The 24,877-nt window shown below is 31.9% G+C and overlaps 2 protein-coding genes across 2 annotated transcripts; one reads left to right on the top strand and one right to left on the bottom strand.

The window, feature by feature from the left end:
• The first annotated feature begins 1,107 nt into the window (after positions 1–1,107).
• On the top strand, positions 1,108–5,892 carry LOC142630840 (putative polygalacturonase). The gene is made up of 5 exons (XM_075804894.1): positions 1,108–1,667; positions 2,997–3,117; positions 3,831–4,005; positions 4,550–4,620; positions 4,752–5,892. The coding sequence occupies exons 1-5, from the start codon at positions 1,212–1,214 to the stop codon at positions 5,384–5,386; spliced, it is 1,458 nt and encodes a 485-aa protein (XP_075661009.1). The 5' UTR covers positions 1,108–1,211; the 3' UTR covers positions 5,387–5,892.
• Positions 5,893–15,360: 9,468 nt separating this feature from the next.
• On the bottom strand, positions 15,361–17,034 carry LOC142632288 (uncharacterized). Its single transcript, XM_075806725.1, has 3 exons — positions 16,729–17,034; positions 16,023–16,433; positions 15,361–15,931 (listed from the first exon to the last, which is right to left on the bottom strand). The coding sequence occupies exons 1-3, from the start codon at positions 16,889–16,891 to the stop codon at positions 15,714–15,716; spliced, it is 792 nt and encodes a 263-aa protein (XP_075662840.1). The 5' UTR covers positions 16,892–17,034; the 3' UTR covers positions 15,361–15,713.
• Between the last annotated feature and the right edge of the window lie 7,843 nt (positions 17,035–24,877).

The following is a 24,877-nucleotide window of genomic DNA, read 5'->3' as shown; positions in this document are numbered from 1 at the left end:
TTCGCAATTGAAAAATATTTTAAATTTCCAGTTTAGATTAATTTTTTTTCCAAGTGAAGAATGAAGATGTCAAAGTTAATTTGAAGCCCAGATATACATCCACCACAAGAGTGGAAGTTAAAATAAAACCAAAGAGCAACTGGCTAAAATTCCTTTTTCACAGCTTCTATGTATATGATTAGGGGCAACAATTTCTTCAGTGAATTAATATGTCCAAAGTCACAATTGTTTTAGAGAAACCTATCTTTATTTTGTTTTTTATTAAAACAAAATAAAGATAGTTTGTATTAAAAATTAAATCTTGAGCATTTTATGAACGGTGGAGGCCTGAAAGTATAGTGCAAAAACACATACGGAGGAAGAAGATGATGATATAGAAGAAAAAAAAAAAAAGGAATTAATGCTGTGGGTTTTTTTTTTCATTTAATAATAAGAGTTAACACCTAAATCATTAATTTTTAAAAAGTAATTCTTAAATCTAGTAGTAATTAATGGTTTATAAAATGTGTAATTCTTGTGAAATTACAATTTCTAGGGAGTTGTTAGTCAATCTTGGTACGGAGGATTTTTATCCGATAAAGGAATCAATGTACGGGGGTGGTGTCTTTTCCTCTCGATCATATTGGGATGCACCACCACGATCACGTGTCCATCATGCAAACCATTGTACATCCAACACATCCTATTACTTCCCCATTTCTCTTCTTTTTAAAATTAAAAAAAGTATCCCCTTCAAAAGTCTCCCGTGAAGAGCGGCTTCTTTCTTTCTCACCACCTTCACTAAACAATAAAAAAAAGACCAACACCCTTTACCTATAAAAACACCATCATCCTTCTTAAAATCTCAATCCTCTGCTTTACCCCCACAAAATCCCCCAAACCCATCACCCAATCACCATCCGCCACGTCATACAGAAACCAAATCCAAACAAAATCAACCTTACACGTCCACTTCAGTTTTCAATCTCGTCCTCACCTGATCACACCCTTTCATACCAGACAAACCGGATCAAAGCAATTTTTCGGTTCAAACTTTCCAAAGCGGACCCCACACAAAACCATTTTAAAAGACAATATTTTCCACATAGAAAGAAAGAAACCAAAAACAACAAAAGAATTGCACCGGCACGCGTTTCCCTTCACCAACATTATTATCATTACCACCATCAAAACAAACTTCCTCTTTTGCATTTTGAATCACAAATATTATTATGCATATGGATTCAAACAAACAAATTATCGTCATGGGTAACTTTATCAATCCTTCTTCATGTACGCGACCTCTTCTTCTCTTCCTCACTTTCCTCGCGATTCTCCTTCTTCAGTTCTCTGCCAAATCCGTTTTCCCCATACGGTTCGTCTCCGGGCCGTCCCGACCCGGTCCCGACGTGCCCGTCGACCCGAGTAGCTGTGCCGGGTTTTTCGGACACGTGGGCCTGCCGCGGCGGAAGGTGGCGATGTCGATAGCGGAGTTTGGCGGAGTTGGCGATGGGAAAACGTCCAACACCGAAACGTTTCGGAAGGCGGTACGGTACATGCAAAGTTTCGGTCACAAAGGTGGGTCCCAGCTGAACGTTCCGAAGGGGCAGTGGGTTACTGGGAGCTTTAATCTTACCAGTAATTTCACTCTGTTTCTTGAAGAAGGTGCTGTAATTCTTGGCTCCCAGGCAAGTATATACTATTCAATTTGATCACTGTTTTTTGATTTTAGTGTTAATGTTTATAATAGGCATTGATGCATTTATTTAAGGTTTTTATAATATTATTCGAATATGAATATATATATTGATTTGGATTTTTCATTTTATTAGTTGTTGAATCCTTAAACTATTAGTTGTACTATTAAATTAGTTCATGTTTGTTTAGATGTTAATGACATTATAAAATCTACAAATTTTTGTGTTAATAATATTTTAAAATTTTTTAAGCTTTGGAGAAGCAAAATGGTGCATTATATATAACTTGAATGTTGAAAGAAAATTGATAATGTTATGACCAATATTACAAACTTACAAACTAGTGAAATTATTGAGTTCACCTAGTATACAAAGCATTAAAAAATAAAAATTTCCTCACATAAGGGTGGACCTTAAATGTGGGTTTATAAGTTGACATTTGATACAATATAAAATAGAATATGATTGATACTGCTTCAATAACAAAATAAATAAATGTCTTAATTAGTTTTGTGATTCTAAAGGTTGATGTAATAAAATATACAAATATTTCTAATATTATTCTCCAAGGAAGTAAATTAGGTTTTTTTTTTTTGATAGGGAAAGTAAATTAGTTTTAGTCTTTAGAATTGTGTAGGAAAAAGTATGTGTGTAAAGGGCATTTTATTTTTTTTGAAATTGAAAAGAAGGGTATCTTTGGAATTAAGAAGGATCACTAAGCAAAAAGATGGTCATACTCATGGTTCTCATGCTGATGCCTTTTTTTTTTAATATGTGAAAAAGATTCGGAAAGTTGACATGTGCGGCTATGGGGCCTACCAAAGATTATTTCCATCAAACTACACGTCCAGTTTTAATTTTTATAGTATGTTTGTGTCCAGTGGTCCTTGTGTGTGTAATTATGACTAAGACTAGTTAATTAGTTATAGTAAAATAATATTTTCGTCTTCCGCTATATTTTTATCCATAATTTTATTGGGCCTGCTGGGTATGAGATTGAGAGTAGTTTGTACCTGGGACAGTGTCTATTTGCTAGTGTTTGGATTTGATGTATATTTGTTTTGCCGTCCATTTGTTGCTTGCATTTTTTTGTTCTTTTGGGGTTAATTTGATTTTAGTTTCTTAAATATAGGGTGTTTCAATATTTTGTTAGTCAGTAAACAGGAAAATAGACTTAATAATGTAATTATTAAATTTAAAATATTCTGAGACCAAAACTGAACAAACATCATATTTGAGAGGCCAAAAATGCAATATGTTCTCTATTATTTTAGCGAGTTGCTGAAATCATCTTGTTTTTATTTTTTTTTTCTTTCATAGGACCCGAAAGAATGGCCTATAATAGAACCATTGCCTTCTTATGGAAGAGGGAGAGAGCGATTAGGGGGAAGACATATAAGCCTCATACATGGAGATGGTCTCACTAATGTTGTCATTACAGGTACAAGTCACCCTTTTTTCTTGAATGGAAATTGTTGTTATTCTGCTGGTAATGTTTAAAGTATGTGATTTGGAAACAAAACAGTACAAATTTTTGAAAAATTCTACACTTAATTTCATTTGGCACGTCCAAAATCGAATAGGACTTATTTTTAAACATTAGTAATCATTTGTGTAGGCAAGTTTATTTCGATACTATTCTGTTTTCACTTCTCTGTGACAGTAGACATTGTAGAAAAAACTATCATTACCTTCACAAAAGCTTCAAAGTTTAGTGGCCCTTTCTATAAGGAAATCTAATGAATCATGAATGCTAGTGGAAACAACTGACCTTTCCCAGATGGAATCACTCTTATATAAATTTTTTTTTTTTAGTCAAATGATGAGGTGTTTTTAACTAATCTATCATACGTATTAGGTGGTGGAAGGAGAATATAAAGCCATCATCCTCTTTTCTAAAAATAAAAAATTTTAAATGAATTATTTTTTAAATAATCATGGTAGGTGTTAATGTCAATTTCAATAAAATTGCTTCTGTGCATCTATAGGCTGGCAATAGTTTTTGTGAACAATTTGCAATATCATCTAGTATCTTTGGTCGCACCAAAAGTGTGAAGAATATTTGAATTTTATTTATGAATTTATTTCTTTAGTTTTTAATACAAGCTATCTGCTGTCTCCAATAGATTGTTTATCTGATGATTTATCTTGCAGGACAGAATGGTACAATTGACGGCCAAGGAAAAATGTGGTGGGAGCTATGGTGGAACAGAACATTGGAGCACACTAGAGGCCACCTAGTTGAGCTAATGAACTCTCGCAACATTCTAATTTCAAACCTTACGTTCCTCAATTCTCCATTTTGGACCATTCATCCTGTTTACTGCAGGTTCAGTGTCCATAGACATTCTCATACCACGTTGTTTCTGTATAGTATATGATATTTGTGTTTGATTACCTCAGATGCTGCTTATTTCTGGTAAAGTAATATGTAATAGCAATATAATCATACAAGATTCAATTGTCTTGACCCAAACTGAAAAGACATTGGTTTGACATTAGAACGTGAGCTGAATACTTTTTCTTTTCTGATATTGAAACCAAGCTTCAGTGCCTCTCAGTCTCAGAGGTGCAACAAGCAGGTTTCAACATAGGACAACTTTTCTCCCATATATAAATTCATGGTTGCTGCCCCATATCCTCTCACCAAGTTTCCTAGAAGAAAGTACCTCATCACTGTAGGCTTTTTTGTTCTGAGCTTAATATGGAGCATTTTGAGGTTGGATATAAATTGAAACACTAATATAATCTGATATGAAATACCGAGTATTGACTTGGTTTTTTTACTTACTGCTTTGACTTGGCTTTTTTACTTACTACTTTGACATGTTATGCTTGAAATGTACTAACTACTTACTCTGCATTTGTTTCAGTAATGTCGTTATCAAAGACATGACAATTCTGGCTCCTCTCAACGCGCCAAATACTGATGGTATAGATCCAGGTATGGTACATGTTTTCTCTAACTAGTTCAGTTAGAGAAAGAAAGAAGACTGCTACATTGGATTACTGTATTCCTTTTAATTTGCACTGTAATCTATAAATGGTTTTAAAATATTGGATTCAATGGTGCAGACTCAAGCACAAATGTGTGTATTGAAGACTGTTACATCGAGAGTGGGGATGATCTGGTGGCAGTGAAGAGTGGTTGGGACCAATATGGAATCACCATTGCCCGTCCAAGCTCAAACATTATTGTCAGGAGAGTTTCCGGAACTACCCCAACCTGTTCTGGGGTTGGAATAGGTAGTGAGATGTCTGGTGGGATTTCAAATGTAACTATTGAAGATTTGCATGTTTGGGATTCAGCTGCTGGGGTGCGTATAAAATCAGATAAGGGTAGAGGGGGATATATAGCAAATATTAGTATTAGTAACATAACCATGAATAGAGTCAAGATACCCATAAGGTTCAGTAGAGGAGCTAATGACCACCCTGATGAAGGATGGAATCCCAAAGCTGTTCCGAAAGTAAAGGGTATTTTAATAAGTAATGTGGTTAGTTTAAATTCAACAAAAGCCCCTTTACTGCAGGGCATTGAGGGTGCGTCATTTGAAGGGATATGCTTAAAAAATGTTACAATTCTTGGCCTTGCTCCGTCCAGGACATGGCAGTGTGAATTTATTTCAGGTTTTGCTAGTGAGGTGTTCCCAATGCCATGTCCCCAGTTGCAGAACAATTGGTCTTCATCTTGGTGTTCATTCTCATAGCTTCTTTGAACAACTCCAAATTTGTATATTCAGAAAGATAGGCTTAAATTTGAAGCGTTCACTGGGTACTTCTCAGCGTCCTGCTTTGAGAGATTTGAAAAAAAGTGATCATATAGTTGGCTTGACTGGATTCGGCTTGTGCAGTCCATATAATTTTTTTTCTCTTGACTTGGATGAGTGAAATATCAAGCTGGTGTACCGTGTCTGTGGATCTTGCAGAGCACTGCTGGTCGGATATCAGCCTTCAATTTTGACATCAAACCAATAGTCTTGTGAAGTTGAACTTGGTTGCCTTGATAGGTTCTGATGATTTCCAGATTTACAGAGAGTAATATTTGCAAGTTTTTCTTGGATTCTGTTATTCTTTCGTTATTAATTGCTGATGATACACATTCAAGATTGAGAGAGACCCAGAATTGAACAAGAACAGAGGTTCATAGCAGAAATTTACCATGTATAGAACTTACAATTCATTCAATTGATGAGTTTAAGTTTGTTGTTGTCCTCTATAACTGCTTCTGGTTCACCATAAGAACAAAAATTATTTTTGGCTGAACTCTGATGATTCAAGTTCCTTTTGTACTCATTTAATATAGCAGTTGTCACACAGTAAGAGTTGTGAGGGTGGGAATACAAGAAGAATGTGTTAGAATGTACTTAGAAAGACAGGAATTATCTACCTGAAGTCCTTGAAATGGGAACAGATAAGATTAGAACCTTTACAAAAGTTTGGACGCCTGGAAAATGAAGCAGAACATTATGTAGAGCTCTTTCAAGCTAATTATCATTTTCCGATTGAAGTTTAACTCTGCGAACTCAACATTAGGTACTAATCTGCGTGCAAGGCATTCTATATAATCAAATAATCCTGTTAATAAATTAATCAATCATAATTTGTGATGTAAATCTACATAAAATAAGATCATAAGTCCTCTATATTAATATGGATTTTCAACATACTCCCTCTGTACATGTATGCAATTTACGGTTCAGTTCTGCTTTAGGAGAATTGTATTTTCAGAAAGGTTAGGCTTGAATTTGAAGAATTCGCTCGGGACTTACTTCTCAGCGTCCTGCTTTAAGAGAATTGTCCAGTAATCATATGGTTGGCTTGACTGGATTTGGCTTGTGTAGTCCATATAAATTTGTTTTCTTGACTTGGGTGAGTGAGATATCAAGCTGGGGCTCCGTGGAGTTTGCAGTGCTCTGCTGGTTGGATATCAGCCTTCAATTTTGATTCTAAACCAATTGTATTGTGCAGTTGAACTTGGTTGTCCTGATTGGTTCTTCTGATAATATCCAGATTTTATGTGATTACTATTTGCAAATTTTTTCTTGGATTCTGTTATGCTTTCGTTATTAATTACTGATGATACACATTTGACATTGAGAAAGAGCCAGAACTGAACATGTACAGAGGTCCATAGCAGAAATGTACCATGTGTAGATCTTACAATTCATTCAATTGATGAGTTTATGTTTGTATTTGAAATTTGCCTCTGTAACTGCTTCTGGTTCACCAAAAGAAAAAAAATATTTTGGTCTTCTGTGCTTATTTAATATAGCAGTTGTCAAACACTAGGAATTGTGAGGGTGTAAAAAAAAATCAACTAAGTAGAAGAATGTGATGAACCAAGAAAGACAGGAATTATCCACCTGAAGTCCTTGACAAAAGGAACAAATAGATTAGAACCTTTACAATAGTGGGGAGGAGCAGCTAAAAGGGTTAAGGATTGTTAAGTTTTTGGTTGATCATGAAAGTAGAAGTCCCCAGTCTATAGTTCTGCACAAATAAAAGTTGCCAACACCTTGTTTTCTTCAGCTTGTCTTTTATGTTAGGCGTTATCTTGTGTAACAGTTGCGTGTATCACCTCTATCACATAGGGATGAATCTCATGCTGAGATCCATGTCTATGTGAGAGGAACCTAATATGCAAGATAATAAAGCTCTCTCTTGTACTACTAGTAACATATGTCAGACATGCAAGACAAATTATGTGTATTGTATGCATGCATACTCTGATTGCAAAACTTAAAATTCGTTAAATAGTATATTGTATTCTGATGTGTGGGTTGGGTTTTGGATTTGGGGAAGACCGGTCATACAACATACGCACACCTCATTGCACACAACCATACACCACACGCACAAAAAATTGAAATGTATGTACGATATATGTAATATACAGTGTGGAATAAACTAGGCCAATTTTTTAATATTGAAAAATGGTGCACACCGGTTAAAATATTTAATTTCATTTCAACACTAGTTACATAGTAAATAAACAAATGATAGTCAACAGAATGACTAATAGTATTCATTTGAAACTTCATAATCAAAAGTGTTCACTTAGTGAATTTTAAGGACTAGCAATGTCTTTTGGCCTTAATCAATCAATCAATATATATATAAAAACAAAGATTTCATGTAGGAGTGCATGAGGTCTCGCCAAGTGGCACTCTAATTTTGCATTTTGCATTTTGCATTTTTTTACCTCTTTCATTAGGTTTTTTTTTTTTTTTTTTTTTTTTTTTTACTGTTATCCAAAAGTTTACATTATCTTATTTTACTGTTATCTCATTAGTCTCTCATTAATTGCTTAAACTTACACCACACATTTCTCTCTTCTTCATGTCTTTTAGCATACCCACCATTTTAATATTTTAAAAAAAGCAAAAAAATAATAATTAAGAATTAATAGTAATAACTAACCAGATAAGGCCCTAGAGAGAGATAAAGAGACACAAAAATGTTGAGGATTGTTAAATAAAATGCATTATTTTACTAAATATTACCAAAATAAAAGACCTGAGAGTAACAAAACATTTGAAAGAAAAAGAAAGAGAAATTTGAGGGGTTGCTGCCTCCATCATATTGGCCTCCCACCACTATCAAGATGCTGAAACCCCTACAGGTTTTTTTTATATATTTAAATTAGGGGCTTAAATATGATTTAGGTTTGGGTAATTTGGTTAGATAGTTTTTGTTTTGGGTATATAAGTAGAGAGAATATTTGGTACGCAATGTAAAGTCATATTCTACCATAGTTTTAAATCATCTATAAAACAAATGCACACACACTTGCTCATACCATGTTTTAATGTCACACTATTGGTAAGTGGAAGATAATGAGAGAGTTGGACGTACTTTCATTTCATAGTATGAAATACGTGAACACAACACAAATTAGTTGATTTTTACTGTCACGTTACTTTTTTTCATTTATTTTTGGTTTCATGATCTTAAAAAAAAAAATCTTACCTCAAAAAAGCTATAAATATGCACAGAAACTACTAAACTAATTTTTAATATCTCAAAATGTATATGTTTCTTTACTCTAATTTAGTTTACTTTTTCTTTATAATATATGTACAACACTATCCAAAACTGTCTTATATAAAATATTACCAAATTATCAGTGTATCATATAGGCAACTTACTAGTTGTTTTTAATGTAAAAGGTAATATATATATATATATATATATATATATATATATATATATGTGTGTGTGTGTGTGTGTGTGTGTGTGTAAGAATATAAAAAATAAAAAAAACTAAAATATCATTTTTTTAAAATAAGAAATGGAGAAAATTACTGATTTATCTAAACCAGCAACAAGCCACTTTGAAATGCTAAAAATTAAAAAGAGCAATGATTATTACACATACTGTATGCCTATGTTGTGGCAATTCTGCATAGAAGGTAATGAGATACTCCTACAACACGTCCTTGGACAACGCTCAAGACTCTAGGCTGAACAGCAAGAGCAACTTTTAATTTATTATGAGCCTCAACGATGGATTCAATAAGTTCTTGCCAATAACCACATCCGCTGAATAAAAACATTAAACTAAAAGTACAAAATGAGCACCTAAGAAAAAGATGCCATATGCAGATTAACTTGTTCAAAACCCGAGTGTGTGTATAAAAGTAATTTCCCAATTAAAAATACTGCCTCATCGACCATAGTAATGCCTTGTTGACGGCGGCAATCCGTAACACGCTCGATCTCAAACATATCACGTCAGGAACTTTCCAAGAGGCCAACAACCTCCCTCCTGATAATAGAATCAACAACTTCTTCATATATTTCCTATTGTTGTAGACATGCATATATCTCCTATTGTTGATTAACACATATAAAGGATTGGCTGTATGCGAAAATATTGCAGAAGCTGTCTCTAGCTATCACAACTTCATATATTAAAGGTTTGCCCAAAAAAGTTTCAAATTGGTTATATATGTTTCTAACTTTATCTTCTCTTGGATTGATTTGTATTTTGCAGACTAATTACTGTTTCTTATAGGAGATCTCCGGCCCTTGATATTACATGCTTTTTATCCTCATGATGTGGTGCAAGCTTTGGATAACACATGATTTTAGACTTCCAAATTCCAGCATCAATTTAATATCAATTTGTATGTTTATATATATAGAAAACTATTACCTAACTCAAATAAAAAACCTGAATCATTTACATGGCGCCGGCCTTTATAGAAATAGGATTTTACTAATGGATGTCTTAAATATTTTTAGAATTTTATTTATGAGAGAAGAAAAACAGTTGATTTTAAAAAATATTTCTTGTAAAAGTAGTATAATATTTTTTTTTAAATTATTTATTAACAAATGCCTTAAGGGCACTCGATAACTAAACTCCTAAATACATACATATATAAGCTCTAGTAGCATGATTGTAAGTGTTAACGGTTAAGAGTACGTTTGGTAGACTATAATAGACACTATAGTGTAATAATTATTCCTATGGTTTACTTATTTAGTAGTTTGGTTATGTTTTTATTATAAGGAATAGTTATTTTTAATAAATGGATATATGTAATAGCTACTCCTTAATAAGTGTATTAATTTCTAAAATTAATATATTTCCAAATAAACGAACTTTCTATATGCATATAACAATTATAAAATTAAAAAAAAATCTTAAAAAAATAACTAATCTCTCTTTCAAATTAAAAAAAAATCATAAAAAATATAATTATATGAGTAAGATATTTCATAAAATATATCTTAAGTTTATTTTAAAATGTTAGCATTCCATTATTATTGTGTTGTTACTAAATAAATGAATAATAATAAGTATTACATTATAACGTCTTGTATTCTTTGTTATATTGATTCATATTCCTATGTAATTACTGTTGCACTTCACCAAACGCACCCATAACTTACATGACCAAATCAACACCTCACCTAGCTACCTTCCCCATAATTTAGATGACCAAATCAACACCAATACCTTTAAGAATCAAAAAAAGAAACTGACATTGGAAACTTGAGAACCTTCAACTGAAAATAAAGGTTTAGAGCATCTTTGTATCCATCTGGACCCTTTCTACTCAGATGTCTTATTATATAAGGCAAACCATTTGGTTAACTACGTGGCTTGCTTTGAATGCGGCACTAGTTGAGCCTGAGCCTGAGCCTGAGCCAGAGCTCATAGACCCCAAAGTTCTCTACTTCATTACGCATTATTGAACTCAAATCTCAATGGTTACAGGATAAAAATCAAATTCCAAGGTTGTCCCTTGTGGCTTGTATATATGTGCTCTCTACCTAACCCAACTAGTGAGATCAAAAATTTTGACAACAGCAACTTCAAGACTAATATAAGATTGAAATTTCTTAAAAGGAAAAGTTAATTAACTAATGTCTTAAGGGTATTTATTTAAAAAACATTTTTAGAAATTTTTTATAAAAAAAATAATTAGATTTTTTTTAAAACTATAATTTTTTATATTTTTTTTATAAAAGTGATATCAAAACATTTCTAAAACGACCTATTAACAAATGTCCTAAAGGGCAACCGTTAACCTGACATTTTTTAAAATAGTTCTATGAGGCCACAACTTGATTTTGTCACAATTTGTTGAAGTGTTTGGACAATTATTTTTTACATAAACTTATCAAATTTTATCCACCAATCATAGTTCATCTCCTTAGAGTTGTGACAATAGTTATGACACAAAAATTGTCTTCCTAGATTTTCTCTACTTTTCTAAAGTGCTTTGTAATAAAGATTTATTATTTACTTTTCTATTAAATGCAAGATTCCTATTTTGCCATTGCTTTTAAAGGTTCAAAAGCCATCCAATTTTCGTAATAACGCTTGATTTCTGGATCAGGCTTTCAAATGCTGTTGTGATTATAAGAAAAGAAAGTCTATGAATATAAGCGTTTGTATCACAACTTTTGTCATAATTTTGAAGTGGATGACTGTGAACGGTAAGAAAAAATTGTTGGTCTGTGTGAAATTAACTTATTTGCTACTCACATTTGACCACTTTAACAAGTTGTTAGTAAAAGAAAAATTAAAGAGGAAATTATGGAAGCCATTAGGAATGCAAAATGTGCCGTGTAAGAATATCTCCTGACAGTATAGACTATAGACACGTTAAAGTCTCATATCTTTGTGTTTTAAAAGAGAGAAAAGTATTACTTGTACAACAAGATTATTGGTAACTTACTTTAAATAACAAGCAAAATGTATGGTATGAACAATCTGCTACAATAGTCTTTTTTTAAAAAAAATTAGCGTCGGTTGTGATATGAAAGTGAGTATGTTTTAATATACTTGTCTCTCATAAAAAGGTTTTTGGTGGGTATATAATAAAATAACAGAAGTACTAATTAATAAATAAATAATAGAATAAATCTATGAACATACTAGAGCATGCACATACCTGTGTGGCATTTAGCACTTGGCACATAAAACCTTTATTTCTTGTAGGGTTTTGAATCAAATTCAATTTTCTTCATATCCTGCCAACATTTTTAATTAAATTCTCCATAATATAATATATATTTGCATTTAGTTATTTTGTTGTATCTTAGAAGTGAAATGCTTGTAACCCAATGGTAAATTCTTTCAAAATATAGAAACAATTATCACTTTAAAATAAAATATTCTATACGTGCTTTAAAGTCGCAAATGTTTTTCTAAATATCATCTTCCTACTCATTACTCATAATTCTCAACATTTGTTAAGTTATGGCTTTATTTTTCTTTTTTATAAGAGAGAAATCATGATTTTATGCACTCAATACCCATGACCCACGTGGAAAATGTTTTCCCAGCGTCCAAAAAGCCTTCAGCTGAATATAGCGAAAGCAGTCAATCAGTCACCAACAATTCAGAAACAAAAAAAATTATAAATAAATAAAGCAGTCATCACCAACTTCGATTTAGGAAAAGAGGATCTTCAGATAAAGGAATTCTACAATTCCAACCGACTTTACAAAAGCCAAAATAATATATATATATATATATATATATATATATATATATATATGTATATTTAACGTATATATATGTATATTTAACGTATATAATTGAGAGATGAATTTCTCTCCTGCAGTGATTAAATTTTCTTATTTTTTAATGTTTGGTTTGTCGGAGGTGGAAAACAAAAGAAAAAGAGTAGTGTGAGGAATATAATATTATATATGCATGTCTCGGACCCACCCAGAATATCATTTTTCAGAAATTTAGAAGTGCAAGGAATCAAACAAGGGATAATAATAATTAATATAATTTTGTTTTATAACTTTTGATTTTGTCCTTTAATTCACTTTTGATTTTCTCTCTTATAAATTGTCAATCAGTGTCCATGCAAATAGCGTGTAAATAACCAGTTATTATTATGCTTCATACCCTACGTTCTGCCTATGATCAATTACTTACTCAATGTGTTTTTTTGTCATCTTTTGCTAAAGGACCTGTATTAATTGAGAAAGTTTTAAATCACTTGCATCAGCGCTTGTATTATAAAAAATGATCAGATCAAAAGGGTAAATTACAAAGTACATTCCTGAAGTTTGGAGTTATTTGGATTTTACATCCAAAATTTTAGAAATTTGATTTTATCCCCCTCCTCCCAAAGTTTGGTTTCGTTAGCAATTCGTCTTCCTTAGTTTGATTTTGCTATTAAGTGACATATCATATTAGTGACATATCATATTGCTGATTTTTTTTTTCCTATGCCAAATCAATCTTAAAACAATGCCGTTTTGCCCAAAGTGAAAACACAAAAACTGAAGTTTTATACGACATCGTTTAGCCAAACTCAAAAATCAAAAATTAAAACCCACGGTGAAGGCAGACCTCCCTAACCAAGCTCCTCTGCTTAAACCCAGACCTCCCTAACCTAGTTCCTCAACAAGTGTGAACCCAACAAGTCCAAAATTTAATCACATTAGGTCATGTAAAGTTGTGTAAAAATACATGATTACTACAGTAATGTATTAATTTAAATAGACGCTATTTTTTTTTCATTTGGTTTTTTATTCTTTTTTTACATATCTTGAAAATGAAGGAAAAGGGTGGATGATGGTTTGTTGTATGTGAAGAAAAAGAAACGATTTTTAAAAAAATCAAGAAAAATGATCTTTTAATAAAATATAGTTTAAAATAGATAATATGATGTAAAGTGTTTTGAAAAAAAAAATTATTATTTTAAAAAAAGTTAGTTCTTATACTAAAATATACATAAATTTTTACGTGATTTGATGCAAATGTTCTTAGTTGTCCTCATACTTAATTTCGATTATTTCTTGAAGACTCAAATCTGAATGCTAGGATTTCTCTCTAAGTACTGTCTTACCACAAGCAGACTCCATATCTTTTTTTTTGTTTTTTTGAGAATCATTGTCTTGAAGAATTCTTAGATAAACTTCAACCAGTAAAGGCTGAGATTTTTGAGATCGAGGCTGAGAATTATAAGATTAGAATTTGTTTTGCATTACTTACCTCATTCTGGTCTTCTGGACCTAGCTATAAATCATCAACACAAAGTTTGCTTATAACTTTCAACAAGTAACATGGGAGCTGACATGAAGAATTTCAATTGCCAATACATTCCAAGCTGTTGTCAATTGTGTAATGTAAAATTAGAAAGTATGATTTATTACTTTACTTTGAAACGGTAGGGAAAAAAATCATCTGATTTATTCATTTTGTATCTTAGATTCAATGTTACAACTTCCTCAAAAAAAAAAAAAAAAAAAGATTCAATGTTACAAATATAAAGATTCACATAAAATAAAATATTGATTATCAAATAAGATTTTCTTAATTTCGCTGGAAATTGAGACGATGATGCACAACTTAAAATGTAGAGGATGACTCACATTCTCACAATAAAGTGGGTGGCTAAACAACACGTATATATATAGCTGGTTCAAAAATGATTGTGATTTACTAGTAACATCTATCTAGGGTTGTAAATAAGTTGAGTCAAATCAAGTATTATAAATTCACAATTGACCTATTTATCTTTATTCGGACATGTGCCAAGTTCTAGTTTATCACCAAGATAAATTACATGTACAAGCTTATAGTTCATTTTCTTGTCAAAGAAATTCAAGTTTGCTCAAGAGTTAATTAATTTATTCGTTCTCACATATAGAATATACCATGATTAATATTTTTCTTATCCTTTTACAAATCAATGGAATCAATTAATAACTAAATTATAGTTGAAAGTTATATTATTTGAGTTGATCACATAAAATAATTTTTGTTTATGAACTTATAAAATTTATATTCACCAATGCTGTCTTATTAAAAATTATATATATAATTTTACTATTAAAGATACTTTTATCAATAATTACAAATAATAGTTTGATATCATTCAAACTTTGTTTATAAAGGTTTATAATTCATCAACAAGTATATTTTTGTACTTGTACACATATAATCATATAATATGATATATATTTAAATTGAGACATATTTAAAAGCTTGTTTATACATACATTATTATGTTTAAACTTAACGTATTCAATAGCTTAAACCTACGTTTACTAAATAAATGAAGATAAACAAACTTTCTTGAGCTGATTCTTAAAAAAAATAAAAATAAAAATTCTTGAGCTAAGCTGAGTTTTTTGTTTTAAATGAATTTTTCATTTAAAACCGTACATCTATCAATGACTGACAGTGAATGATCTTTTATTTGACAAAATATGTACTACAGTTCCGTGATGCAATAATTGCTGCGTTGAAGCTGCATATATATATATATATCATAAACATAAAGAAATATAACAGCCTCGTCCATATGTTTAATTCAAGCTAAGCTTCACAAAATATGTACTGCAGTTCCGTGGTGAAATGCAATAATCGCCTATCATTAACATAAAACAGCCTCCTCAATATGCCTAATTCAATCTGAGCTAGGCCCTAAATGTTGATAGATATTCTCTTACGTATGTAATATAAAGATAAATGAGGCTATAGTTCATAAAATATAGACTCAAAGAACTCAGCTGATGAGAATGAGTTCGCATAACTAATTATTATTAAGAGATTCCCACGCCAAAAAAATCTATGAAGGGAACAGCCTTGTGAACGATCGATCCATCTCCTTGATCTTGCTCAGAAGCCATTTTCAAGTTCCAACATGCAGTGGAGTTATCATCAAGTCTCTCTAAGTTGAGCATTTCTTCACTTTCATAAACCCCATCGAAATTTGAGAACCTGAAAGGTTGAGGAACAACCTCGTGGACAACAGGGATTCCTGGCACAATGAAATCTGTGTTATTATTATACACATAAGAAATAGGGTTGTAACAATATTAATATTAAGAAAAGAGACTAATTATTCAAACCATGTGATGTCTCATTGGAACTTGAAGAAATACTTGGACCTAAATGTTTCTTTCTTCCTCCACCAAAAATATCAACACTGAATGAATCTGTTGTCATCTTTGACTGGCTAAAACTCAAAGAATGTAATGAACTCATGGATGAGGTCACTAATTTTTGAAGGTTTTGGAACTTGGAGTGACTTCGATGACCTTGGACTGAGAACCTTTCACGTTTTCTTCTTGCCATCATAATATGGTACTGATTCTTCACTGTATTATCAGTTCTACCTTTGAAATAGCGAGCTATGAAAGCCCATTTGTTTCCATAAATCCGATGAGCTGCAAGAAGCCTTTGTTCCTCTTCTGTTGTAAATGGCTTCTTGTTAATATTGGGATCAAGTTGGTTGTACCATCTCAATCTGCAACTTTTCCCTACAATACAAAGAAAAAATTAGCTTGAAAACCCCATTTCTTATAGCTTGAACAGGTACCATCAGAGGAAAATACTGAGACCCTTAGGGCCCATTTGGATTTTGGGAAAGAGAGAGAATGGAGAGACATAGAGTAGAATTGGCCAAAAATATTTCTACTTTACTCTCTTCCACATTCCTCCTTTCCTCCTCAATTCAAACAGACTATTAGGAGTTGAAAAGTAAGAATTGATAAGACATAACCCTGTTACGTACTATTTTTGAAAAGATAAAACACAACTCTGATACCATATTACCTGATCTTCCCTCTAGATGGTCTGCAATAAAATTCCAATTCTGGGGACCATGCTGTTCAACAAGTTGTTGGAGTTTCTCATCTTCAGCTGGCTTCCAGTGCCCTCTATGGCATCTCTTTACACTTTCACTATCACTGCTAGTACTGCTTCTAGATTTTTTCATCTTCTGTAGCCAACAATATTGAAAACCAGATTGAAAACTTTATTATGGTAACCAATTAATCACATGACGTGAAAGTTTTTAAGATTCATAAGAGGTAGGCAAGCAGAACAAGTAGAGAGGTAAGAATATACATATAAGAAGAGAGAGACTAGGTCTTGGGTTATGGATGAAAAGTCACTTTTGTTATCTGTTCACACAATAGGGTGTGCTATATTTAATTATATAATACACATTTACAACCACTACCTATGCTTAATTATTGCCTGTAATGCAATTCACCCATTTTGCCCCAATTATTGCCCCCTCTCTCTCTCTCTCATGCATGTTAGTAAATATGTTAAGCAAATTAATAGGAAAGCTGTATATTTGCATCTGATGAGGAAAGGCAAGCCCACAACATGAAGTTGTATTCTTTAAGATTGTATCATTTTAGAAGTATTTTGTTCCATGCAGTTTAATAGAGTGATAGAATGAGGAAGTTCATTAATATCAGTTGGAGTGAGTGGGTAAATGTATTGCTGTCAAGAACTGATTTGAAATAAGGTTCTTTCATGTATTTGGTAAGTTATTATGTATCATTCCATTCATATTGTGCAGCTGTATGGAGATAGTACAGTACATGAATTATTTCTCTTACATAACAGGATACTTATATAACAAGCAAACCTCAAACGTACTAAACATTCTCATATGACTAAAGATCAACCCGGATCCAATTAGTGAAATAGAACTTAACTGTGTAAAATTCCATGCACTCATATTTTATTGATGGAAAAGATGACAGAGAATATTGTTATTATATACACATGTAGTCTTCAAATTTGTGAATTTAAGATGTATGCTCATCTATATATATGATTGTTGCACATATAAACTACATGGTATTTTCACGGGTTTCCTACAAGAAATTATGAAATATTTCTTGGATTTTGAAAATACAACTTATTCCAAGAGTCTTATAATTCAATTAATATTTTATGGTGTTTTCTGTAAAATTGCCTAAGGTTCAAACCTCCTTCTATAATTATTGAATTATATACAAAAATTCTTTATTAAAAAAAAAAGTTACGAAATTTGTTGTGTCAATTGTATTTTTTTATAATATTTATTTTTAAAAACTTCATAATTTTCTAGTAAACGCTCAATTAGAGTGAAAACACTAATACTTGTTTAAACTCTCAATTTTAAATTACGGTTTACTTGCTTTTACTCTAATTTAACTAAGTGCAGAGCAAGAGTAAAGCATGCATTATAAACCGGTAACACTACTCTAAGGCATAAGCAACCACAATGAGCAATAAAAGCAAAGCTTAAAGAGTAAGGAAGAGAGATACAAACACAAGATAATACAGAGACGTGTTATCAAAGAGGAAACGAAAGTATTCGTCGAAAAACCTCTTCGCAACCCTTCAAGTTGAAATCGATCCATTAATAAATAAGTTGGAGTACACGAATATCAAAAAGACCCTCCAAGTCTAATCTACCCAATGTACTCGAGCTCTCCAAGCTCCTACTATCAATGGACTTCTCGGAATCTTGTCTTTACTAGCTTTCTAGATCCCACAACTCTGTCCAATTGCATCTATCAAGACTCATTGGCTTCTTTTGGCAAATCCCTAAAACTTTCCAAGCTCCAAGGCATTCTCTACACTCTGAATATGTGTGGGTTGTGTTTGGGTACAAATCTCCTCTTAAGGTATAACAATGGGAGAGAGAAAGGAGAAGAGAATACTAAGGAATTCTCACTCAAGAGTAAGGAAGAAAGATACAAATACAAGATAACACCGAAACATGTTATCAAGGAGGAAATTGAAGTACTCGTCGAAAAACCTTTCTACAACTCTCCAAGTTGAAATCGATCCATTAGTGAATAAGTTGAAGTACACGAATATCAAAAAGACCCTAATCTACCTAATGTACTCGAGCCCTCCAAGCTCCTACTATCAATGAACTTCTCGGAATCTTGTTTTCATTAGCTTTCCAAATCCCACAATTCTACCTGATTTCATCCGCCAAGCCTCACTGGCTTCTTTTGGCAAATCTCCAAAACTTTCCAAGCTCCAAAACACTTTCTACACTCTGAATAAATGTGAGTTGTGTTTAGATACAAATCCTCTCTCAAAGTATAACAATGGGAAAGGGAAAGGAGAAGAGACTACTAGGGAATAATCACTTAATGATGAGTAGCTCTCTCTAACAAGGGTGGGTGTGCTGTAGAAACCTCTCTAGGATTTTCTTCTAAATAGTCTCTTTTTAATTTTGTGGGTAATAAGGGTATGTATAGTATGAGTGAAGGATAGGAAAGTCATAGTTTATTTTTGTCAAACAAAGTGTTTTGTGGGAACCTCACAATATGGCATTTCTCATGAAGTACTCGTGAAATGATAGGTTGGTATGATTCTTCAGCTTCTAATCACGTGCTTCACACGAGGCCTTTTCGCGAGTCCCTTTATTCGCGAGCTAGTCGCGAAACTGCACTAATCTAATTCATTGCATGCTTGATTCTTCACCAAGTTAATACTAAACCTAATACAATAAAATCCCACAAAATATAAGGAAATAATTTATTGCAATTACAATACTTTTTATCTTGGAATAAAGCCATCATAAAACATAGTTGTAAATCACAACTTTACGTCTAGCACCGAAAAAATCTATAAAGATTTTATTCTTATTGGACTATTAGCAAAATGGCTAATATGGTTGAAACAAGGCTAAAACCTATGCTATAATATTACATGTAGCGTAAGTTAGGATAGCAACGCGTTTGCGTTTTTTCTGTGAATCATGTGCACTGTTTATAAGACCCGCAAGTACGGAATTCAGCAAAAACAATTTTAAAACTGGATCTCACAATACTATTCACACATCTAAAAATTATTTTACTACAGTTTTTTCAATTTTCAATTTTCAATTTTCAGCAATAAGCAGTATCTAAACATATCCATAAAGTGGAGTTTGATTATATATGCATTTCCACATACAACATTGATGTAATCAAGCACAGGATAAGAAACAAAAAAATTTAGACCTAAAATACAAGTCCCAAAATACATTCTTTGATACATCCCCTTAAGTTGAAGACTTGTGAGACAGTGAGAGGCGAGCTTCATGAAGAAACATAAAGCAACTAGAGGAGAGACCTGTGATCATGATGTCGGCAATGCAGTCTTCGGTAGAAATAAAATGCATTATTGAAGATCCTTACGATAGCAACCTTGTCATGAACAAAATAAAAAAACTATATCAGCTTTTTTAGTACGTGCATGAAAAATCAAATTGGCAAAGAGATAAGTAGCACCACTATTATCACATTGAAGTGTAGGAACAATGAGCAGTGAGATATAAATTTCAAATGATATTTTAAGATATCCAAGAGAATTTAGTAATTAACAATATCGACAAGGAAGATGAGTTGTCGCCAAGATGAATAGCAATCCAGCATTGGATAGTGGATTGGCAATCATACACACCTAGCCAAATTTTCTTATGAACAAGGTTTGAAGATGAACATAGAAATGTCATAGCTAGCAAATGATGTGCTTGAGGTAGTACAAAATACACAATGATCATCAGATAGATTATGGATAGATATATTCGGTCTTGTGAAAGTAAGATATATATTGTAGACTATCAACAATGTAACTGTAAAGTGAGGGATTGGCTCAAGGTTTACCACTAATTTTGGAGACTTTACTTGATGCTAAAATTGGAGTCCCTAAAGTCTTAAGAGATTTTCATTCTAGATTTTACAAGAAACTCAGAGATCCTTGATAGAAAATTATTAATTCAACTTGGAAATAAGAGTTTAATTACAATTGGCCATGTTGCTATAGTAACCAAAATGTCATTCACACAGTCTAGAATATATATATCTAAATTTCACCATGATGGTAAATGAATAATAGGGCATCCTGTAAGTTCCAGTTAGTTCAACTGATAAAGTTTCTAATGGTTATATAAAAGATCCGGAGCTTAATTCCCGCCTACACCAAAAACTTATTGAAATCTTGGTCTAATGATAAATAGGTTAAAATTCTTTAAAAAAATAAATAATAATGAGGCATCAGATTTGGACACATAAAACCCTTATTATTGATGAAAACCTTTGGTAACAAACTAAGCCATGTTTTGTATCTATCAATAAGCATTTCTCTTAATAAGAAAAAACGCATTTGCAACCCACAATACTTTGAGAGGGAAATGGAGGAGAGGAACCAAAATCCATAGGATCACGTAGCCAACAAAAAATAAAATAAAAATTGATAATTGGGAATTCATTCTTCAAGGAATGATTTAGTTGCAAAGATAAATAAGTAAATTTTGGGTTATGATCCATAAAGCAAACGCCAATATATTAAAGCTAAGGAAGAAGCAGATTGCCATGCATGGGATGGGAATAATTAAAGCACATCATGGGTAAAGTCAAACAAAGGATAACGAATTTCACATACTTGCATGTTGGTGCTAAGTCCAAAATACAAAAATTAATTAAGGCACTTAGTCTTACCCTCTTATTTTCTTGGAAAATTTTTGGGCAAATTTCTTCCGGTCTTACAAGGCAGTTTATGGTTAGTTATTATTAATAATTAATCTATAGATTGCTTAACAGATTGAAAATTTATACTCCACCAAATCAAACTCTTGTACTCTCAACTAATTTCTTTTTATATATATATATATATCATAACCGGCACTAATACCACCGACATCCCATAAGTCTACTAGAGAGAGAAATGTATGAAGAAGAAGAGTTGCGTTGCTATTAGCCTTCTCTATTGACTGGGACCAAGGTTTTCTGATTTCTTTGCAATTAATTTATGTGACATATATATATAAAGATACTTTTGAGTGTGAATTTGTTTTTAGACCAGACCTCTTCCTTTGTCTCAATCTTATGATATAATATTATAGCTTTTCCCAGCTCCCATGCATCTGCTGTTACTTTTGATCAACTATAAAGTTAGAAAATAATTAAAAAGATTTTTTATTTATTTTTTTTTTAATAAAGGAAAAGCATATGTTTTAAAAGTTCAGAAAATGTCTTCCCCGAAAAGGAAAAATGAATGTTCAGAAAAAGTCTCAGTCCTAAGCTTGTGATACTTTATTAGGGGGGTAATTTGTCTATCTGTAAGAAACCCACCCCCGGCCCATTAATTTCAAATAACAAATATTGTACCCTAAGCTCAACAAACCCTTTAAACAGAATTGGGTCCAAATATAAAGTTGGTCATATTTGGTGGCTTTAGATAATATATATAATATTTTCTTTTATAGGAATATATATAATATTGGAAATAGACAAAAGCCTAATTACCCCCCTCCTTCAAAAGAGAGAGACAGAGAGCTGGGGCAAATCTTCCCCTGCCGGTACTTTACTTAAGTTTATGCAACATATATAATATAATGTCTTTTTGATAGATATGATAGAATGTCAATTTATAAAAGTCCGCTATATAATGATTGTTTTTTATAATCAGGTTAATACAAATATTTGATTTTTGGTGTAAGCAGATATTGAATTACAGATCTCATATTTAACAACAAGAGACTTTATTAATTGAGTTAATTAAAACTCACTTATGCAACATAAGATTGATGCAAGGTGTATTGAAATCCAACACACTCAAGATGACCTAGACAGAATTTTTTTTTTTTCTCCTTTTAATTTTCTAATAAAGTTTGTTTAATTTTTACATGAGAATTCATTTATAAAAAAAAATAATAATTAAAAAAAAATCAGCACGTATATAGTTGATGTCTCAATCCCAAAAAAGGTAGTGGATGCACAAGTAACTTTGCAAAAAAAAAAAAAAAAAAAAATCCAAGGGGTATATAGTTGACAAGTTTTTTCCAGTTTTCAATATTATTCCTAGCTGAATTGCAGTTACTGGCCATTAGAAAAAGTCATCATGTTATCATTTTAAATTTTCACTTTTTTATGAGGTAAAAAATTGGCACATTTGTTGTCTTTCAAAAGGATAGTTTTAGCAAAATAATTATTTAATAATTTGTCATATAATTGTCATATAATGGATTAGAGGAATATAAACTAAACATTTTCCGATTCCCTTTGAAGCCGCAAAAAAAGTTCATTTTCAAGAATTCTATTTTGAAATTTTTACATGTCTGAATTTAGTGTTTCCTTGAAAAAGAAAAATTAAAGTACGGGAGTTCTACTTTTTACTGTTCTAAAAGGGTTTTAAAAAAAAAAAATTCATACACTCTCAATTCTCAACTTTGATTCCTCTTAATTATTCGGTTCTTCTTACCCTCTCAACTTTGACAAAATGCTGAATATACCCCTTCTATCCTTATCTTTCAACTTTTCCTTTCACTTTATTAATTTTATTTTTATCCCTAATTGAGGAATGAGAGAATCAAACTCTAAAGGTCTATCATCTATGTTCGAAATACTAGATAATGCTATTATTAAGATACGCTTAACAACCCACTCCGCCTAAAATAAATTCAAAAAGAAAAAAAGAAGAAGCTTAACTTAGATTAGATAAGAATTTTGAACACCTTCTAGCTCATTGTGCCCATTAAACCTTGGCATATAATACTAAGCAACGTCATTTTGCCTAATCCAACTTTTACTACACCATTTTGACATTATCATGAACGTGCAGGTGTGTAAAGGAACTTGCCTAATCCAAAAGAGATTTCTTATAAAATATAATATGCCCAAAAAAGTAAAAGGAAATCAAATCTTTCCTACGTTTGGCAACTTATTAAAAATTATTTGGAATAGTAAAAATGGCCAACGTTGAAAACCACCAACACCATATACAATTCGAAATTATATTTGCAAAGCGAGAATACAATTATTTAAAGAAAGTGATTTAAACACCTACCTCAACTACTTGACATTTTTTAGTATTTTTAATAGAAACATTCAGGGTTTAAAATATCTTATTCATTGTAATTATTAAATTATCAAAAAAAAAAAAATCCAACCTAAGCAATGATGAGTTCTTATGACTTGGAGTACTACACAATAGATTGTGAAAATATCCTATTGATTGGCTTGATAACCAATTTCTTGTATTTCCATCCTGAAAATTGAAAACCAACCTCTCATTTGGCATGTATAGTTGGCGGGTCTTTTAACTGTCTTTTTCTTAGTCATATTTGGCAACAAAGCATGACCAATTGTGTGTATATATATATAGTGCCAGTAGAAAATGACAATTGAGCTACTCTTATGGTTGCTTCATTGTTTGTCAATGGTCCCATTTGTTTCTAAATTCAATAGAATAGAATTGTACGTACTTTCATAAGAGTAATTCTTTTTGAGAGGACATAAGAGTAATTCTAAGAAAACAAAAAACTGCAAATCGAATAAGTTTCACGGCTTTACTTATGATGCTGATGTGATAGCATATGTGGGAGAATTTTGTAGTCTGGTTCACCAACGGTAATGTACGAAGTTCTTTTTTGCTGAATTGGTTGTACACACTTTCTAACAATAATAATATTATTCTTTGCTAAATGAAATGCAAAGAGGTGGGCATGCGAAAAATATATATATATATATATATATATATATATATATATTGGTGTCAGTAATTCTAATTTAGCTGCTAGATAGTTTAGTATATTTGAAGGGGTTCCTACATCACCTCTACATGAAGGCCCATTAGGAAAGTACTACAGGCCCAGCATCAAACTGAGTAGAGAGAGGAGCCCAGAAGACCTCGGCAATGTTTACCTCATCAAAAAGAGGGAATGGCATGTCGAATGATTACCCTAGTTTCATTCCGATGAGATAGCGATAAACTGATCGAGAAGGAAGGGCAATTCCTACCTAAAGAGTTATTGTAAATACTAGACGATGTACCGCGTAATACGCGGTACATCTTAAAATATTTTTAAAAACTTTATCTTATAGCCTATGTACAATATTTATTATGTGTAATAATAATTTGGAAATCAATTTCAATTATATTGCATGTCATTAGACTTCCTTTCAATTGTTGTGAA

This window comes from Castanea sativa, chromosome 4 (assembly GCF_040712315.1).
Source record: "Castanea sativa cultivar Marrone di Chiusa Pesio chromosome 4, ASM4071231v1".
Lineage (NCBI taxonomy): Eukaryota > Viridiplantae > Streptophyta > Magnoliopsida > Fagales > Fagaceae > Castanea > Castanea sativa.
This window is presented reverse-complemented; position numbering and strand designations above follow the sequence as displayed.

Bases quoted from the DNA above. Each gene is read 5' to 3' on its own strand.
- LOC142630840 (XM_075804894.1), top strand. From the start codon at position 1,212: ATGCATATGGATTCAAACAAACAAATTATCGTCATGGGTAACTTTATC. The intron at 3,118-3,830 runs GTACAAGTCACC...TTTATCTTGCAG, and splicing joins CACTAATGTTGTCATTACAG to GACAGAATGGTACAATTGAC. The intron at 4,621-4,751 runs GTATGGTACATG...TCAATGGTGCAG, and splicing joins TACTGATGGTATAGATCCAG to ACTCAAGCACAAATGTGTGT.
- LOC142632288 (XM_075806725.1), bottom strand. From the start codon at position 16,891: ATGAAAAAATCTAGAAGCAGTACTAGCAGTGATAGTGAAAGTGTAAAG. The intron at 16,434-16,728 runs GTAATATGGTAT...TTTGTATTGTAG, and splicing joins CCATCTAGAGGGAAGATCAG to GGAAAAGTTGCAGATTGAGA. The intron at 15,932-16,022 runs GTTTGAATAATT...TCATTGTGCCAG, and splicing joins TTCCAATGAGACATCACATG to GAATCCCTGTTGTCCACGAG.